This window comes from Dryobates pubescens, chromosome 11, assembly GCF_014839835.1.
Source record: "Dryobates pubescens isolate bDryPub1 chromosome 11, bDryPub1.pri, whole genome shotgun sequence".
Classification (NCBI taxonomy): domain Eukaryota; kingdom Metazoa; phylum Chordata; class Aves; order Piciformes; family Picidae; genus Dryobates; species Dryobates pubescens.
This window is the reverse complement of record NC_071622.1, coordinates 21,478,357-21,498,922: the sequence shown is the minus strand read 5'-3', so window position 1 is coordinate 21,498,922 and position 20,566 is coordinate 21,478,357. Positions and strand designations below refer to the sequence as shown.

The 20,566-nt window shown below is 36.1% G+C and overlaps 1 protein-coding gene across 2 annotated transcripts in view; it reads right to left on the bottom strand.

Moving 5' to 3' along the window:
- ADGRL4 (adhesion G protein-coupled receptor L4) overlaps nucleotides 1–20,566 on the bottom strand; it is a 74,370-nt gene that overhangs the window by 11,055 nt on the left and 42,749 nt on the right. The window contains exons 4-13 of one of the 2 annotated variants that reach the window (XM_054165270.1): nucleotides 18,260–18,415; nucleotides 17,670–17,740; nucleotides 15,747–15,920; nucleotides 15,474–15,657; nucleotides 13,126–13,242; nucleotides 11,827–12,020; nucleotides 10,401–10,571; nucleotides 8,675–8,878; nucleotides 7,788–8,008; nucleotides 7,634–7,700 (exon numbers count right to left, since the gene is read on the bottom strand). In XM_054165270.1, the coding sequence (XP_054021245.1) occupies nucleotides 7,634–7,700; nucleotides 7,788–8,008; nucleotides 8,675–8,878; nucleotides 10,401–10,571; nucleotides 11,827–12,020; nucleotides 13,126–13,242; nucleotides 15,474–15,657; nucleotides 15,747–15,920; nucleotides 17,670–17,740; nucleotides 18,260–18,415 (1,559 nt within the window). The remainder of the gene's footprint in view (nucleotides 1–7,633; nucleotides 7,701–7,787; nucleotides 8,009–8,674; nucleotides 8,879–10,400; nucleotides 10,572–11,826; nucleotides 12,021–13,125; nucleotides 13,243–15,473; nucleotides 15,658–15,746; nucleotides 15,921–17,669; nucleotides 17,741–18,259; nucleotides 18,416–20,566) is intronic. The other variant, XM_054165271.1, reaches the window with a different exon arrangement.

The following is a 20,566-nucleotide window of genomic DNA, read 5'->3' as shown; positions in this document are numbered from 1 at the left end:
TGTCTCAATAATTGATGAAACCATCTATATGCTGATGTCAGATCTCACAAAAAAGAATGAGAAAATTTCTCCTGCTGCTCTCTTAGGCATATACTTGAATTTTTTACATATATCATATTGAATTTGGCTCTTTCAAAAAATGTCTGAAGTTCAGAGCAGCTGTACCTGTATCAGTCTTTACAATGACCCTCATTATGAGTGTTTGAATTAATGAGCTTGTGATGGTCTGAATTCTGCTACAGAGAGCAGTACATTTTTGTCTTTCTGGCTGATATGGCTAATGGCTGGGTAAAATGACAACATCGTGGGTCATCGTTATTTCAGTCAGGGGAGAATGGAATTAAGCTATTAACAATATAACAATTTAAGCTTCAAACTGAAAATTTATGCTGTATTAATTGCATACAATTGGACACAAGCTGGCACTCAAACAGTCTGGGTTTCTCTCTTTACTGATTTATCTCATTATGATGTCCCCAGAGAATACACCTTCTTGAATGCTTTAAGTATGCAATCTTGTCTGAAAGTATGAAATGTAATGAAAAGCGCAATAAATGCCCTTTAGGTAATATTTTGGGGAAATATTTTCAGAGATGCAGGATTAGAACTATTTTAAAAGTTAAAACATACCTAAATGAGTTTATTTCACACTCTCTCAGGAAATACATAATTTTCATATAGAGCTACTCTTTGTATAAGAATACTTCACAGCTGTTCTTTTACATATCTCAAGACGCTGATTTAGATTCAATTAAATATTTCCTTTATATTTTTAGATCACTTACATCAAGCTGTAAATAAATAAATGAATAATGGGGTTTCTTTATTTTTCATCAAAGCAAACAGCTTCTCAGACTTCTGGGTTCAATGTTGTTTCTTATTGGATTGCAAAGCTAAACTTCAGCATCAGAAGCATGACTGAAATGTTGGGTCTGACAGCAGGCTGTATTTGTCATTTTGGAGGTGTGAATAGTTGGCACAAAGCTGTCCATTCCTTCCATAGTTTGCCAGATCCTCTAAGGGATTTTGTGCTTTGCTTTTCAGAAACGTTCACAATTCTCCTGTGGATTGGGTCACAAAATCCTATGCTGTGGTTTACTATCTTACATAAAGCCACAAAAAGCTCTTTCAATGACCAAGTGAGATTGCCAAACAGATTATTCACATGTGATTACTACTGTGAATTTAAATTTTCTTCTCTAAATGCCTGCAAGGGATGAATCTAAGGGAAAGTAGTATAGCAGAAGGAAACTGAGATTTAAGTGAGAAAATATGTAGTGTGGATGTAGTCATTATGTAATTACTAAGAAAGTCCAAATTTCATTATCAGCCCATATTAACTATTTAAATCAAATCTATGGTGTCCTTTCAATTAACAATTTAGGGTAAGCATAGTGTTTATCATATTGTGCTTAAAACGAGGCAATATAAAGAATCACCAAGAGAATATGAAGCGATTAAAAAAAAAAAACACACCACCAAAACAACTACACAAAACAGCAAAAAACACTGATTCAGGCAGTTGTGTTCTTTCTAAGGTAGTGAGCATCCTTCTTGCTAGAAAAGAAGGATGCCTGAGACATTAACCTGCACCAAGCTGAGGGACATCTCAGGAAGTCTGCACAGCCAGAAGGTCCATTGGCAGTATAAAAGCTGTATCTTGGAGATTCAAGGTGGTCCTGTCCACTGAACAGGACAAGAACTTTCTGACTCAGTGATTATTTAGCCCAGCAGATATTGTTGTTGCTGAACAACACTGCAGTTCAAGTTAATTGTTTCAACCAAAGTTGCAGACTCGGTGTTAATGCTACTAAATAGTTAATTGTCTCCACTTTATCCACAATGGCATAAGAAATGCAATGGAGACACCTTTAACTGAGTGAAGCTAATGAAAAGGGGACTATCATTCCTTCATAAAGAATAATAAAGCCATTGCTAGACCTTGTAGGAAATTTATTTTCACTATAAAGGAAGACTGAGTAACAAAAGTAGATAGAGAGCAATGTTTAAACTGCCTATTTTCTGAAAAACACACAGTAAACAGTACAAAGTATAATTTTCTTGTCTAAGAAACATAGCTAGGCATTTTTCACATATATCCCTTTGGAAAAAAAAGACCCGCAGAATTTTGCAAAGCATGGTCACTAAAAAAACGTGAGAGGGTGGTATGGCTTCTTGTGATGGAGAATAGAGGTTAAACAACTTTTTTTGTAGTACTCTTAAGAATATGAAAAAAATATCAAGAGTAATGAAGATGCAAGTCTGAAAGCCAGTAAACTTTTAAATCTTTGAGCATTTACTCTCCTGCAGGAAAGATGTTCAGTTTCAATGGCCTAGATTGAGTACACTAAATTTGTGAGTATATGAGGAAACAGCAGAGTAATGGAGTTGCCAGGAAATTTTTCTGCATTGATTGCAGCAGTATTACTGATCCTGAATCAGTCTGAATGTACAGAACTGAGTAAGTGTTAGAGCTGTCCAATAAGGTTTGATGAATGCACTATTCCGTTAATTTTACCTTTTATGTTGAATAAATTATTTGACAAATAATAGGAAAATTAATCAAATAAATTATCTGATGAATATATTTTTAAGTAATCGACTAGCTCTAATGAGTATGTAGGCAGTTCCTTACTGAAAAGCATTACTCTGCTGTTAGCCTACTTTCATCACTCATGTGTCACTTTCTTTTTTTTTGGATTTTGCAACTGCAATCTGTATATTTTATTCATTTGCCCATTCATTTCTACATGGGAAGTTCAAAATAGTATGGTTAATCAATCACTGCAATTCTTAGAGGGTTTTTATTTTTTTGGTTTACAGCTGATTATTCATTACTTTTACTGCACACAGGAATGCTTAATAAAAAGAACTTGTTTTTTTATGAGGATGCTTCTCCCAAGAGCTGTTCTTGGCTGTTATGTTCAACTAATGCTCTGAAAATTGCAGGGTCCATTTATAAGCCATTTTTGTAGTTGCAAACACTACAATTACAAATACATGAGGAGAAACAGTGAGGGTGATAGAGCACTGAAGCAGGCTGCCCAGAGTGGTTGTGGAGTCTCCTTCTCTGGAGACTTTCTAAACCTACCTGGATGCATTCCTGTCTGGACTACCCTAAGTGATCCTGCTTGGCAGGGGGGTTGGACCCAATTATCTCTAATATACTGTGATACTGTAATTACCAATTATTTCAAGAAGGTGGAACTCAAAGCCAAGCCAGACACCTGAGGGTCCCTGAAAATACTCATTAGAGGAGTAAACCAAGGAAGAGCATACAGGAGCCACCTCCTCACTGCACAGTGCTAGAATGCTTGGAGAAAAGCCATAGAGTGGATTATTTGGGTGATGTTCAGTTATGGAAATGTTCTAAACCTCAAAGACAAAGTCTGTGTTTTGTTATTACAGAGGTGATCTCACCCAAAGATACCTATAGATTTATCCTATTAAACAGCAAATTGGACATATTCATGTTACATGTCACACTTCTGAGCTCTAGTTCATCACAGAAATGTGCCAATTTATTGTGGCAGTGACGGTGGGAACAATAGCAAAGCCTGCATGACTGTCAATACTGCAAATGTGTATATCACATTATCATGGATGAGTCTGAATTTGCTGCATGAAGCTCAACTGAACAGATTTAGTGGGAGAATGTACTGTGAGAAATATGTATTAGAAGGGTTACATTTAGCTGCACTAAGAGCAGCAGTGATTCTTTTGCAAATTTTGTTTTTAATGGCTTATAGACTTTCATAAGTATAGCATGAATAGTCTTTACCTACCCCCTCCAAAAGGCATTGCAACTGCTAGTTGGATAACTAACATATAGCTATCCCTCACAATAGGTACAAGTGGAGACATTTACCCTGTGGCCAGAGAGTTTAAAATATGAAGTCTTCAAAGCCATTATTGATGCAGAATAAAGCCCTTGCATAGGTCTGCTCCCACGTAAGACAGAGCAAGCTGTCATGGCAGACATTGGAATGCCATGAGGAAGTACTCCACAATGGGAAGGAGTTTGATATTGGCTGACATTACATGCTCATTAGAACTACAGACACATTACCTTTCAGACAGACAGTTATTTCCATTCTAGTAAGTTCTTGTTACAGAGAGATTATTATTGTAAGAGCATATCACAAAACAAAAGAAAATGTTTGAGGGATTTCCTTCCCCCCACCCTGCCCCCCCATTTTCATACCTTTTATCTCTGGGCCTTATATTTGCATTTCCCTCTGTCAGGCATGAGTTGTGGTGTGTGTCAATGTTTGTCCCTTAAAGCTTGTGATAAACTCACTTTTCTATTAAAAAGTTTAAATACTTGTTATTAAAAATTTCTCCATACTTGTATGCTTTGATCTAATCTACTGCATAGTTTTAGCTAAAATGGTTGTGGTTCTAAAGATTACAAGTATTAGGAGGAAGAAATAAGTTGTAGAAATTATCTTCAGCCTGCAGCTTGTTTTACAAAGGTTTAAAATGCCTTTTCTTTGCTGACTCCATGTAAATAGCTTCTGACCTGCTCCTTTTCATGTACAGTCACCAATATAATAATAATAATAATAAGAATTTTTAGATGAGATCAACAAGATCATTGTTTTGCACTTAAGAATTCTAGTAAAATCTCAATATTAATAAGCAAACACCTTTGGAAGTAATGTTTATGCTTAGGCAATCAGAGGAGAAGTAAGCTTGTACTCCTGATAAACACTTGAACTCCCAATGCTTCATTATTACTGCAGATTTAAAGTCCAATGTGCCCTGTGACAGAAAATCCATTGGTATGGAACTGTTTCTGTTCATCACTTATATGCTTTCTCAAAGGCTTATTACAGAATAATCCAAATCATAAGCCTCCTGGTTCTCCATTCATACAAACTGAGAACACCATTCGGGTACATGGGCGTTTGTTCTGGCAATGAGTTTAATGTTTTTGTGCAAGAATCCTGTGTAAAGAACAGCTCTTCAGAGATTTGGTATCCAAACTCTCCAGGCTATCTTGGAAAACCTGCAAACTCAAAGCTGTCAGTAGACAAAGCTCAGGATTAAAGGTACCTCGAAGCTGCAAATGTTGCAGCTTTTATATGAGGATTGTGATGCCCTGATTATCCCAGAACAAAATTATATATATATATATAAAAGTCCTTTGCAGCATTCTTAATTAGTTTTGGTTGGTTAGTTGTTTTGATTTTGGGTTGTTTGGGTTTTTTGTCTGTGTGGACTTTTGTTGGGTTTAGGGTACTTTTTTTGTTTGGGGCATTTTTGATTGTTGGGGTGTTTTTGCTTTTGTTTTTCTTTAATCAGATCTGGGTAGAGTGGATATCTTGGAATGAGATTGGTTTCAGTAATTAAAAGGACTTCCTGAGTGGCACTACATTGGAAAGAGTTTTATCTTTGTTGTGGTGCTGCCCATTCAGTATGTTGAGCAGGAAGACTGGACAATGGAAACAGAATTACTGCCACCGCCATGCCTTCCACTAAGTAGACATCTAACATCAACTTAATCTTCTAGAGCCAGTGCCTATTTGCATAAGGTTTTCCATATTTTCCTTAGACAATAACCTAGACAGAGTGTGATCAAATGACCTAACTTCCTGCAGACTTTGAAAACATCCTGCTTGCAGTTCAGGATTCAGTTTGCTATCATCCCATCAAAATAAGCTGTCCATCCCCCCCCAAAAAAGTGCAGCTTCCTGAAAGCAGGTTGCCTTTCCTCCCAGGTCTATTAGTGCATGATTAAGAGGAGACAATAATAAAGATGTGAATGTTGTGAAAACAAGTTATAACAAAATATTTCCATTACAAAAAATAGCAAATCAACCACAGGGCTGTTTGCTGTCCAGCTACTGCTCCTTTGTGTGGCTTCATTTAGGCAAAGGAGTGGGAATAAAAAAAAGAAATTGTCTGGCTGCTGTCTTCATTCATAGGATAACTACAGACCTGGTAGCTGAAAGAACTGCTATGGGCCTCAGAGCCCAACTTGCAGGATTTGCTGCTGTGGCCAGCTAGACCTATGAAAGCCAGAGCAGACCTGCTCTACTTTTGCATTGTGTGCCTAGGATCCCACATCAGGCACAGCTCAGCTGGGTCAGAAAACAAGATTATAGATGCACATATTTGGGGTAATTTGTATATTTTGATCATGTTGTTTTCCTGTCCTAACAGTGCAGTGGTATGTCACTGCCCATAAATCTTCATCTGAAGGCTGATGAGGAACAGGAATAAAAGCAATGGCCAGAAAATCCAAACCTTGCTGCCTTCATCGAAAGAAATAAGATCCAAACATGAAATAGAAAATTACCCCCTAAGTACTGTAAGAGTTTCATAAAAAAAAAAAAAAAAAAAGATGATCTCTCCCTATGATTTTGTTTTGCTGTGGTAACCTATTGTCTGTCCAGGCTATCTGACCCCAGAAGCACTGAGCTAAGGGAGGTTATGGTGCTGTGCCTTGCTTGAAGTCTGATGTGCTCAGTAGGAGGGTGAGATGGAAGACATCATCCTGCAGTTCACAGAATCACAGAATACATCCAATTGGAAGAGACTTCAAAGGTTATCCAGTCCAACCCTTGACCCAGCACTGAAGGGTTGACGCTAAATCATGTCCCTACATGCCAGGTCCTTTCAAGGTCCCTTCCAGTCCAAACCATTCTATGAATCTATGAAATGGCTAATGCATTGAAATACAACTGGTTTAATATCATCTTGTATTTGCTAGGCCCTACCACTTTGTTTTCCCAAATCCTCACATTTATCACCAAATAGCTTAAAAAGCAACAAAGAGCTACGTCTGACTTGACCATAGGTGTCCTGAGGCCTCACGATTGTACGTTCTCCTCCTGTTAGCTCCAGTTGTCGCCAGATCACTGACAATGCACTCATACACAGTAGTGCCCTGTTACAGCTGGAATGGTTTTTTTAAACTTTATAGCATTTAGAAATACTCCTGAGACACCAAAAATGTCTCAATTCAGAATTGAACATTTAATACCTGCCAAATTTGCAGGTTTGAAACTCCTTCCAATAGGAATTAAGAAGACCCTCTTCACAGCTGAAATAAGGCTATCAATACTTGACTTGTCTGCTTGTGTGAAATAGTGGGTTCTTTTCTCTGATGTTGCAATTTAGTTTAAAATGCTTTGATGATGACAGGGTACATGTGAGTGATAAAACTATAAAGGTGACAGTCTAATCTTACAAAGATGACCGATCACTGATAAGAGATTAAGTCACACAACATTTGAAAAATCAGATTATCTGTCTGCTAGGATGGTGTCTCTGTACACCTCCTGCTGAGCCATGCTGAGATGCCAATGACATACAAGCATACTGCTTCTTAAAACCCAGAAATGCTTCACAGAATTTCTTAAAGCATTGAGATAAAAATATGCAAGCAAATAAGAAATAAAGCTCTGACTCTGATCTTATATTGAGGAATTGTTTTGGTCAAACATTCATTTTTTAAGCTAGTATTTAGATATACAGCATATAAATAATTTAGAAACACTATAAAAAGATCTAAATTAGCCAATTCTGCTCTATAATTAGCTCTGCTGGCAATGGGTGGGTGATTATTAAGCACCTTTTATTATTGGTTTTATGTACTACAATAAAAAATGAAAATTATACTTACAAGAATTATTAGACATGCTGGTCCTATAAAACTCCATATAAAGTTATTCTTTGTGCTGAGCCAACATCTGAAAAGTAAACAGCAGAAAATGCCTTGAAATGCTTTATTTTGACTACTGCATCCTTAGATGTGTTGGTACAGAAAGAGGACTCACACTTCTGTAGTGCCGTAGTACTTGTATCCCAATGCGGCAGAGATTCCAACAACCACAGCTGGACTGATGTAACCAAAGACATAGAAATTCTTGTGCAAGAAACCCTTGTTATAGATGACTCCCACAACTATAAGATAGAGGTGAATACCTTCAATGCACATCCATGCAAAAGCAGCTAGAAGGAAATAATGGAGTAGTCCAGCAGTAATCGAGCAGAAGAGCTAGAAATTCAGAGAAAGCAAAAGTCATAATTCTAATAATATGTCTCTGTTAATAGAACAGAACATGCACAGCAACCTGGTGACTCTGCAATGGTGGTCCAGCAGCCCAGATGGAATGCTGATTGACAAGAACTTGGCCTACACCCATGAACGCACTTATTCATTAGTGTTTTCTACACCAATTGGTAAAATAGAGAGACTATTATCAACTTTTAAAATTGGTGCATATCTTGCCTGAAGAAGTGTAAACAAAATGACAACTTGATTCCATAATTACAGCTAAGTAATCCATATACTTTCCTGATCTAGACAAAGTTGGGTTTTATGATTTTGACAATAATGTAATTAGTCATCACAAGGAATTTTTTATGAAACAATTATTGTCACTTCAAAGTGTTTGTAAATTTCTATTTCTCAAGCAAACAACGCTGGTGTGCTACCTCAGGGGTAGCAGCTCATATTTTTTCAAGTAATTTTTAATCCTATTAATCTACTTACAGTAGAGGTGTTTTAAATGACCATTTTATACTTCCTTTTACTTGAAGTCAGTGTCACTAGAATGTTTGTACTGTTACTAGGAAATAAGGGAAGTAGGTGGAAGATGCTATCTTATACTGTTTGTCTACACTATATCACAAAGTCAAGATTCAAGTGAAAACTACTCACCTTATTATTGTTCATATTAATTCCAATCAAAAAAATAAGTTCTGCCAGGAAAAGGCTGCAGCAGAGGTTTTTGTGAATTGTTGTTCTAGTGCTTTGAATTTCACTGAAGAACCAGAATGTAAAAATGCACATGGAGAGGCAAATCAACGAAATAATTATTCCTAGCTGAGTGATTCTTGTAAGAATGTTATAATTTGCAACACCCTGGGGGAAGATTATAATATAATATTTAAAAGAATAGCTTTGCACCTTCTCAAGAAAAAACTCATTCTATAACACAATTATTTTCTTTCTTCCCCCCCCCCCTACAAAATATTAATCAAAACCATTTGTAGAGTTTCACTGCAAATGTACACTTCAGATAATCTAAAAAGTATTGTGTTTTTTTTTTTTTTAATAAGACAGATATAATTCTAAGGCAAATTGGTAATGAGTTGCACATATTTCTGCTCTTGTATTTTCTCTGTATTTCTTAAGAAAACTTTTTATTAACATCAGTATCTCCTAATATGGTTTAAAAAATCAGATCATTTTAGTGAATGACAAATACACTGGCAGGAGGACATGTATTAATATGACATGAATATTTTCTAATATAAAAGGACTTATCACAGCAGTGACTTAGATAAGCAAAATTGAATAACTGTCTGAACTGAATTTGCAACATGATCAAAACAAGACTCTGAAACAACAATCACTTCAAACAAATGCTGTTCCAGAGATGTAACATGAACATGCTCCAAAGAAACACAGACTCTTTTAATATTAGATGTGAATATTTTCTGTATAGAAATACAGTTGCATTTGCACAAAGGACCTCTGAAATACATGGCTGTGCATCAGCATAAGGATAGTATTCAGCTGACCATAAAATATACCTGAGAATTACTTTTTGTTCTAAATAAAGGGCCAGAGATTATTCTCCCAGCCTTCTTTTTCAAAATAACTATATAAGTACCTGCAAAGGTTTTAAATTTGAACTGAAGACTTAGGATGCTGTTTAGCAACCAGAAAACAGCCTCTATCAGCATGAAATTCACAGTGTGAGAGAACTATCTCAATACAGTATATTCATGCTAATATTCTGCTTGCTGTCAATTCTGATACCTTATAAAGCTTCCTCCTGAGGCAGGACCTGATCTTCTACAGATCCATGTGTAGAGCCTTGAAATCTATGGGGCCTCTTTATATAAGAAGGACTTAAAATGAATGGTCATTCTCACAATGTTACCCTGGTCATAGGTCTCCATGTTTAATAGTCATAAACTTTAAATTGATTACACTCTTGCAAACTTTCAGGGAAGAATTTAAAGCTGATTTTTAGATCTCAAGGTTAGACAAATGGGGGGCAAAATTTTGTGAGAGAGAAATTCAGGGCCATATGGTTACTGACCACCAAAGAATGCCAGTTAAATCCCACCGCAGTCTTAAAGTGGGATTTAAAATTAAAAGCAGTGCACCAAAAATAAGCACAACAGACTGTGTATTTGGAACAAGATAGTTTGCTGCATCACTGCTCTGTAATACTGCAGAAAGAACATAAGGAAATTCAAACACATATGGGAAGGATTTTGTTTGCTCTATGCACAATAAATTGTGTGTTTGCTGAACAAAAACAAGAGACAACCTGAAGGGAGAATGTACATAAGTTGCATTGAAATAAAAACATAAGCAATGAAGACAGGGGAAAGTATCAGGTAAAACACTAAATTAAAATAGCACTTACAACAGAGCCACCTGAGGACATCAGAACAGCAAAATGAGTCAGATGATTACATTTGCATGAGATATGAGTGGAGTTGGAATGTGTCAGCTCACAGCCTTGTGTAGCCCAGTTCCCAATCATTGAGTCTGCTGAGTAGTTCCAAAATGCACATTTAATATCTTTATCTGCAGTCTGGAACAGAAACAAGATGTTTTACTGACGGCAAAAAGCAGGATATTTCCCACCAAGAGACCTTTAGAGACGTTAGCCAGAGCAATTCATTAAAAATCGCTTGCTACCATTGGAAGGTTGGAAAACAAAAAAGCACATTTTGCTAGGCCTATTCCAAGCAATTAAAACATGCCTTGGGATGGAAGCATTTTATTCATACAGCTAACTCCCCACCAGGGTAGGCTAATCAGATTACTGAACCCTTCTGGCACATGCAAAAGTGTTGGAATTTTTACCTACTGAAAACTGTTACACAGACACCTGCACCTGCTGAACATGGACTGAACTCCAAGGTTACAGCCGCATTGCTTGTCCTGCTCATAGTCCCTTCCAAATGAGCAGTTCAAAACCTGTGCATTTTACAAAACATTCTGGGATAAAGTCAGGGCCATATCAAACTTGCTGCATCCAGTGTGACAACAGTGATGAATAAGACCATTAGGGTTATTTATTACAGTTTGTGCTTACGAGCACTACTCAGAGATAAGGTCCCCACTGCGCTACAGGCTATATAAATGTATGCAAATTCATATAAAGGTGATTTCTAGCAGAAATATTAGAAGGCAAGTAGCAAATTTGAAAGCTGCATAACCAAGATTAACACCTCTTCCCCACTGCCCACCTTCCTGCAGAGTAACTTTCTAATTGTTTCTGGTAACTCTGTGCCATGTAAGGCAATTCTTCACATACAAGCGAAATCAGGAAAAAAATGCCACATATACTGGAGTGAAACCTCTCTACTTTAAATAAATATGTTCAGATTTCAGAAATAACAAATAAGCAATACTCCAGGTTCGTCTATCACCTCCTAGCTTCAAATTAACTTTTTGCACTTCTTCACTTAATTTAGTATGCATTCTTAACTGTCTGATAAACTTTCAGGGAAAAGAACACCTAAATATAGAATAGTCAACATTCTGTAATATTCTCTGATTCAGACATCTACATTTTTTTTTTCATACTACAACCCAGGAAAGATGGTATTACCATTGCTTTAGTCCTGTAACAATTTTCATCTATACTATACTTAGTATATTACACTTAGGATGTCACATTTGAAATTAATCATGTTGGAGATATAAACGATGAACATCAGCAAACAACAGAATTGTGTCTCAATATATCATACACTGCAGGTATGGCTATAGCACATAAAATGATTAGCTATTGTTTTGTTTTATTTGAAGCGGATAATAATAAATAAACACCCCCTTACCTTGGCATACTTCAAAGTAAATGTTATTTTCTCAAGCTCATAGAGCGTAGGTGGATTTGAGCTAATTGCAACAGCTATAACTGATGAGCTTACTGTCTGTCTCTGCTCTGAAGTATCTTTTGAAGAGTGGTTTTTAGGTGATGAAAGCAGAGAACCAATATTGCTATACCTCAGAAAGACAACTGCAACGGTGCCTATCAATCAAACAGACAATGTTTAGTAGTTTGTGAGGTTTTTATAGAAGAACAAAATTGAAGACATTAAGGAAATAATAAACAATGGACATTATTACTACTATTCCATAAAATATGCAAAACAGATGGAATCTTTGTGGAATACTTATAAAAATGTTTTAGAGGCAAAGAAATATAACTTTATTTAAAACAATGTAACTGCCATTAGAAATAAAAATGTTTGCTTGCCTTGGAAATTCTAATTAGATGCATGCACACATATTTTTTCTAGAGTAATATACACTTTTTCCTGTTCTGCGCTTGGCTACACATGTGGTGTCAGGTCTCATAAACTAAATTGACTCAGATCTGAAGTAATGGCCCTCTGTGAAGGATCTGCCTTGCTTTTAACTTGCATTCTAGTGAAGCTAGGATGGAAGACACACGGGAAAAAAAGAAAGCAAAAGGTATTTTAGGATGCTGTGTTGATCTGAAAAAATATCATTATTTTTCTTTCTGGTAGCAAGATAAACCATACTTTTAGGTACTGATATGTGGTGATATTCAGATTAGCTGGAAGGTGAAGATTTAAGAAATCTTTTCTGTGATTAGGTGGTTTAATTCCTGAGCTGTTTAAACACAGTTTTAGAGATCACATTAGATTTAAACCATTTCTGTAGAACTCTGAGGTGCAAGGCAAGAACTGGGCCCTGCTGATTTTGGTAATGAAGAGTGCATGGTCTTGCCCCAGTGAGCTACATTCTAAGTAGAAAAGATGCCCCAATTTTTGGAGGATGAGTACTAGACAGAGTTGAGGCCACAGTGAACCCAGTCCATAGTCACGTAGCACATCTATGGACAGGAAAAGGATAAACTTCACATCCCTGGTACCAATATTCAGTGCTAAAACTCACTCAATGCTCACTATGCCACTGGAAATGTTAGAAATATCAGTCTTGAGACAGTAAAGGATTAGGAGAGAGAGTTCTAAAAATACCTTGACACCTCTATAGTTAACAGGGCTGTAGCTCAGACTAGGTAACTGCACATTTGGTTATGTACTAGTGAGTACAAGTCTATTTGAGGTGTTTATTAACACATCTACTCTCTAATCTTTGTTTCTTACCATTAGGATGATATTCGTCTCTCTTCTTTGGCGAGATCTTTATGTAATCTCCCTCTGTGTGTACATGAGGGTGAATGTGTTTCATGTGGTGTGAATCAAAAGCAAAAACCTTGAGTGCTGCAAGAGAAGGAAAATGCTATACAAATCACAGCTTACGGTCTACCATAATTTACAGTTGGGGTTAATGAATGTGCTATTGGATTACATAATTACTGGGAAGTTTAATAATATATCATTGTGCCAAATATTTCAAGAAAAATGTTATCAATATAGCATGTTTACTTAAACCTCTATGCTTTGTTATTTTTTCATGCATACATTTTGCTCTCATATGTTTTACTATTTCCATGAAAAATATAGTCTTTTATTTACCTTGCATTAAATTAGGCACTGGAAAGAACAATGTAGGTTACTTTAGGAAGAGCTATTGCTTTATTAAAAATGCATTTCTGAAAGGGACCACAAATCACAATTACAAAAAGCAAAGCATAAAATTCACTACTGAATAGTAACATTTGATAAAAGCCAATTTTTGAAAAGTATATATTTTATAGTTATCTATCCATGCTACCAAATGCACACTGCACCATGAAATAATGATGTGTCTTGTCAGAAAGGAAACAAACAAGCATCACCCCTCAGGACAAAAACTACATTAGAGGACATTGAACACTTGTTTCATTATAGTGCTGAGTTTCAATCATCCATTATGGCTACAAAAGAAAGTCAATCAGGCCTTTTTTATTTTCATTTATTTTTTTTAAGGGAAAAAAAACCAACAACAAAAAAACCCCCAAACCCCAAAGAACAATAAAACAATAGCAACCACCAAATCTAAAAGTTGACTGATGGAGGAATATCACTATGCTAGACCATCTGCATTGCTTATAGCACAACACAAAAATAATGTGAGCTATACAATAGACTAGCTGTCAGAAAATGTTTGTCAGGACATAAGAAATAGTTTTCTGCTGCTGAAGTTTTGAAAAGCTTGTAGTTCAAGAGCTTGCACCATAAAAAAGCAGTAGAGAGAGAGGTGTAATATATAGGTCTTCTAAAAACATATGTGTGGGCCATGTATGAGCCCTATGGAAAAATATATTAATTCTGAGAAACAGTAAGAACAAAATTTAATGTTTGGGGCCAGTTTAGAAAAACACTCTTACGGTTTCCCATTTTAGAATAAAAGCAGGACAAAATTCATTGACCTCTCACCATGGGAATTCCTTCCCCTTCTCTTTCTCAGCCTTTCATCTCACTTGGGCCTGACTGACATCAACACTGACACCAGAGCCTGCACCCAAGTCCTCTCTTCTTGACCTTCATCGCCTCAGCTCTGTGGCCACAAGAGTCTCTGCTTTCAGCCTACGTGGCAGGGGAACAGAGGCTTGGCATCTACCTCATGGCACCATTCTGAATCCGCTACAGACCCAGAGATGCTCTGCACTAACCTAAAGCTTCCTGTTTTTTGTTTTTTTTTTTTTTTCATCAGCCTTGTTAATTCCAAAAGGTGAGGAAAGAACAGATGGTTTGACCTGCCTCAGGACTAAAACAGGAATCTTTCACATCAAATCATCTTATAAAATGGCAAACCAGTAAGAGGCACTGAAGGACTGTACATAATCTAAAATAAGAAATAAGGTCACATCCAGTTTATGTACATTCAGAAAAATAAAGATGAAAAAGGGGACATTGCCAAAGGAATCAGAAATGCTTTATTAAGATTTTCAAAAGCAGCTGGTATCAGCCTTAATCTGCTCCCATTGAAGGAGTGGTAAAACTATTATTGCCACAGGGAAACCCATAGGAGTTGGTGTGAAGACATCAACACTCGAGAGAGTACAAGAGCAAAATGTTGCAATACAGACTAACCAATTCTTCTCCTGCCCTGAAATTCCTCTTAAAATGAGAGTTTTCTCTGGAAATAAAACCACTCAAATCAGACTCACTTATTTCAGGTTCATTTACAATAGTTCCATTTAATCAAAAAGAGTAAAGAAATCTTGTAGAACAAATCCAAATTTCCACTGGTGGATTTTATGCATATGAGATACATAGGATAATTCTGTGCCTATAAAATGAATCCAGATTTGCTGTGACAGTGTGAACATAATGAGATATTGAAAGAGATCTGAAAGGACTTCCCACAGCCTCTGAAGGTTTTTTTGGGCTCAAATCTTCAATCTTGAGAAATTATGATACCTCCACTGAAAGTCATGTGTTAGCTATGAAATTCATACAAATTAACACCTGTGTGTTCCACATAACACCATTTCTAATCTTTGTGCTGAAAATCTCAGTGTAATCCACATCTAAAGGATATCTTAGATTAATTTTCTTTATCTTACCTATGTCACTTGCATTAGCATCTAGCTGTGTTGTCTTTTTGAAGTTCTTTGACATGAGAAGCACCGCTTGTTCTGTAGAATGCAGCAGCTTAGTCAGGCTCCTTCTTTGGTTATCTACAGGAAGAGCTTCCCATACTCTAATTTTGTCTTTTTGAAAAAAATTGTTCACAGTGTTAACCAAAGCCTGCAAATAAAAGAATAATTTTAAGTGGAAGAGTTATTCACTATCTGTAAAATAAGAAAATCCCCATGACTTATGGTCGATGCACTCACGTTAATTGTTGTATTACGAAGACCTTCATTGTCAGAAACAGAGTAGTGCATGGTATTCAATGATGAATAAGACAGTGCTTCAACATATGAAATCACATCTATGGGTAAAAGTGGCCCCAAAGTGTTTTTGTTAATTTCTTGCAGCATCTCCAGGGGTGATTTTAAATGACTGATCTGAAAGACACAAGACCCTGCATATTAATGAAACAAGTAAAGTCACAGTTTTGCAAGTGAAAGTAAATCCAGTGCAAATGGATGACTTCTGTGAATTAATATCACAGAATCACAGAATCATAGAATGGCCCAGGCTGGAAGGGACTTCCAAAGGTCATCTGGTCTGATCTCCCTGCAGTCAGCAGGATATCGCCAACTAGACCAGGCTGCCCAGGGCCTCGTTGAGCCTCACCTTGAATACCTTCAGGGAAGGGGGCTCAACCACCTCCCTGGGCATCCCATTCCAGTGTTCTACCACCATCATAGTGAAGAACTTCTTCCTGATATAAAATCTAAATCTGCCCTTCTCTTGTTTGAAGCCATTGCCCCTTGTTCTGCTTGAGCATAAAAAGAGGTACTATTTAAATCAACAGGTTGACCAGTAAAATAATGGTGTTATTTGTGTCTGGTACCCTAGCAATCAATTAAGATAAAATTAAAAAAGCCATATTATTAGTTTATTTTCAAATGCAGACTATAAAGCACGTAGTTTAGTGAAACTGTACTATTTCACCTTCACTGCTTCTGTTTAGGAACTACTAAATGCATACATACATAAAACAATTAGTTTAAAAAGTAAAAGGCTAGCGAGTGTGAGATGAAGTTTCAGTCTCCTGACTGAATAAAAAAAGAATTATCTCTTCATATGGAAATCTAATGAGATTTTAGCCATCAATCTCCCCTCCCAATAATTGATTTTGCAAACTCCATAGGGACTGCTGCTGAACAGTTTGTTTAGGGTTTGCTTTATCTTTGCAGCTAAATAGAACTAGAACATAGGCTAAAAGCTAGGCTAAAATCTGACAGGCTGTTATTTGCATAAAATTGAAGTATTTTCATGTATTACTTAGATTTAAGCTTACTTTGATCACATTAAAAAAGAAATCTCACTCTAAGATCCTGCTGTGGGCTTTACTGTATCTTTGCATTTAAATATTGTAAGCATGTATTATATTTAGTAGAATGTTTTACATTGCAGGGTAACACCAAAAGCATGTAAATACAATGTATGTCTTACACTAGGTTAATAAAAGCCTTTAAATTAACATCTTTCTGAACCTCAACTTTATCAAACTGCTTAATATACAATGCTAACCAGTACAATTGATTTTAACTTATTTATGCTTATGTTTAATTTTAAGTAGACAATACTGCAGTTGTAGACTAATGAATACAGAATTCATTAACATCTTTTTAATTTGCTTCAGGAACCTGTGATTCTGGTGAAAAAAAATCTTGAGTCTAGGGTCTTTGAGATTATGCTTTAAAGAGTAAATATACTAGCATACTAGGATGTTATTACTTCATTTTCTATTTTGTCATTTGTTGACATTACTTTGGTAAGCTATCTTACTGCCTTTCACTCTGAACAAGCAAATAATTGTACATCAGTAAATGCAGCAGTGTATAACTTCAGGAATTACAGAAACAGTTGAGTGATTACCACACTTCTGAATTTTTCATGCATCATGACTCACTTGGCTGGAAACAGAACACATGGATTCCTAGTAAGTTATCATGATTTGAGCATAGAAGCCAGTTCAAATAATTTGAAAATATTAAAAAGACTTCTGTAAACATGCTTAAGTTCAATTGTATGCTTCAAGCATTTGTAAAAAGCTCCTTAAGAACTATTATATTCGAAATAACAATTTCAAACAGAAACAATTAAAGGATTTAGAAATTAATCTATAAACCAATGCTACTTACTGCATCTAAAGTTCTATTAATATGTTCAGTTATACAGTCTTTGAATAACTCACACTTGGCCTTCGGGTTTTCTGTAGAAATTAAAAAAGAAACTAATTATATTTTGCAGTTTAATTTTCAATATTCAATATATACTAATTTTAAGAGGTCTTGTCCAAGTAATTTCCGAAACCACCATCATCCTGAATTTATGCATGTAAGACACAGCACTCCGTTCTCACACTTCAGCTAGTAAGGCTTTGCCAAAATTACAGCCCTGGATTGGACTGTTAGCTTTTGTTTTTCTCAGGTAGAGAATTTGGACTCTTTCCTTGGGACTTCCACAGGTTGAAAATAGAGACAGCTCAAATTTACAGGAGGACAGGTCTGACAACTACAAAGAGGCAACCATTATTTGAAATGCATTTCATCATGCTGTTTAGCAAAAATACATTTATGAAATCATTCCATTCTCAAGGAATGTCGATGATACTGTGTTGCCTCTTTTTTATGTCTTGCTGATTAATCTAACTGAAGATAAAGAGGCACTGGTGGGTTTCTCAGAAGATGTAGCTCTATAATAACACATAAACCTTTATAATATCATGTACCTTGGCAGGAAGTGCCATCATTTGGCTTAAACTGCAATTTTCCTGTGGATGGTTGATAACCTTCCTTACAGGAGCAGTTAAACCCTCCATCCACGTTCTCACATTTTGCATGATCTCCACAGGCAACAGTTCCTTCATTGCTGCACTCATCTACATCTGCAAATATTGTGAGAAATTGAATTTTTATTAAGTATTTACAGACACCTTACTGCTTTGTTGATAATAGCCCTGAACACTGGAAGCAGTTTCATAATAAAATTTCATAGCATAAAAAAGGGTAAAATCTAAAAAGGCGACCTTAATGGCAAGACACCTGCCAGTTCTAAAACTTAGGGATTAGAAGAATAAATCATAATTGATCATACTTTTATAACATCACCTTTATTACTATGTAATATTGCATTGTTAATGTTTTAAAACCGTGAGTGTAAATGTTAATTCTATCATAACAAAATGCTCAGCATAATGTAAATCATCTGAAATCCATTTTCCAGAGATTAGACTAAAAAGATTTTCTCAGTCTTATGATTCAGTTAGAAAGGAGAACAAGAACTGCAGCCTTTTTTTTTTTTTTGAGTCATGGCTTTAAAAAGATGCTACGAAGGACCACTCTGTCCATCTTGTTAACCAAAGATTTAAGCTCTGTACCCCTTAAAGTGCTTGGTGGTTTTTTCATTGGGCGGGTTTTTTTTTGGGTTTTTTTTGTTTGTTTGTTTGTTTTGTTTTGTTTTTGTTTTGTGGTCTTGTGGTTGTTTTTTGTTTGTTTGTTTGTTTTAAATCCACGTCTAGATTACATTTGCCTAAAATGGCTTTTGCGCCTCTAAATAATTTGGCATTATGCAAACACGTTCAATAACTAGGTGGGGCACAGCCCAAGAGCAAGTCTTATGAATTCCAGTAAAGGAATTGATAAACTGATCAATTTAGGAGAGCTGGACACTAACACTGGCAGTAGTAGGGATTATTTTGCATTATTTGGTTGGATGGGGATAAAGATCAAAAAGCTCAATGGAGAAAGTAGACTGGGAACAATACCAAATAATTCTGAAGAATGAAGTAATGGACTGTGAAATGCTGTGCTGGAATGGAGAAAAATGTGAACAGCTTTGGGACGGGTATATCTAATAAGAGTTGAAAAAGGAAGAAGTGATACATGGCCAGATTTAAAGAAACAACCAGAGAACTGAAGGAAAGTAGAGGTAGAGGGGGGTGTGGATGACCTGGAGAGGAAGATAACCTGAATTAAGAACTGGTATGGCACTGAATTTCTGAAAGAAATTAGTGAAAAAGGAGAACTCCTTAACTGAATAGTGGAGGAGAATAACTACCTGAATTGATAGGAAGCCTTTGTGGGGCCAGATAGGCATTAAGAAAAGACAGAAAGTAGATTCAGGGAGCTGAAAATGCACTATATATATGTGGGGCCTAGTTTTGCCTCTTATTTTGATACAAGATTGTTGGCTGTTTTCAAATAGAAGCAGAACTAAAATGAGCAATAATATATGAAATAAGGTTTTTAGAGAAGTAGAAATTGTGGGGAAAAAAAAAAATGTACTGCATGCCTGTGAAAATATCTAGGAAATGCAGAAAGAAGTATAGCTTGGGGCCATCTGGTTTGGGCAGCGTTTTTGGTAACTTCACAGAACATTCTTCACTTATGGCAAGAAAATATCCATAAGGAAAGAGACTGATTTTTTTTTTTTCCAGCTGTATTTGTATGGTTACTGTGACCTCAGTATACATATTCATGGAGCTAATCACGTTAGATATCAATGTATCTGGCAAAAGTGGAGGAGGGGGAAGGCTTAATATAGTGCCATACACAAGCTGCCTCATAATTAAATTTTGTCATTTAAAGACATAAAGCTAATGTTCATACTCCTGGCATTTAAATAACCTCTCACACCAATCAAGTATAAAGTTCTTTTTGAAACAAGTAGCTGCCTATCAGTGTCCTGTTATGTGACTTGTGTAAAACATTAAAACTCTGAATGAATCGAAGTGGAATAGGTGAAAGCCGTGACAATACCAGTATGTACAACATGAACACACATCAGCCTTGTCAGCTACGTGGAGGAGGGTGTGTACATCTTAACAAGATATCAGCACAGAGTGCAGTGTTAAACACCAGCAAAAGACAACAACCTTTGGTAAAACTTACAATGACTTATAAATATTTGAGTATTTTCCATATTATCATTGCCAAGCATCAGATTTCCATAAAATATACTGATGCAAAGTGTTCAGAACTAGGATAATATTTTGCTTTTCATTAACCTTTTGTTTGGTAAATAATTTAGTTTTCAT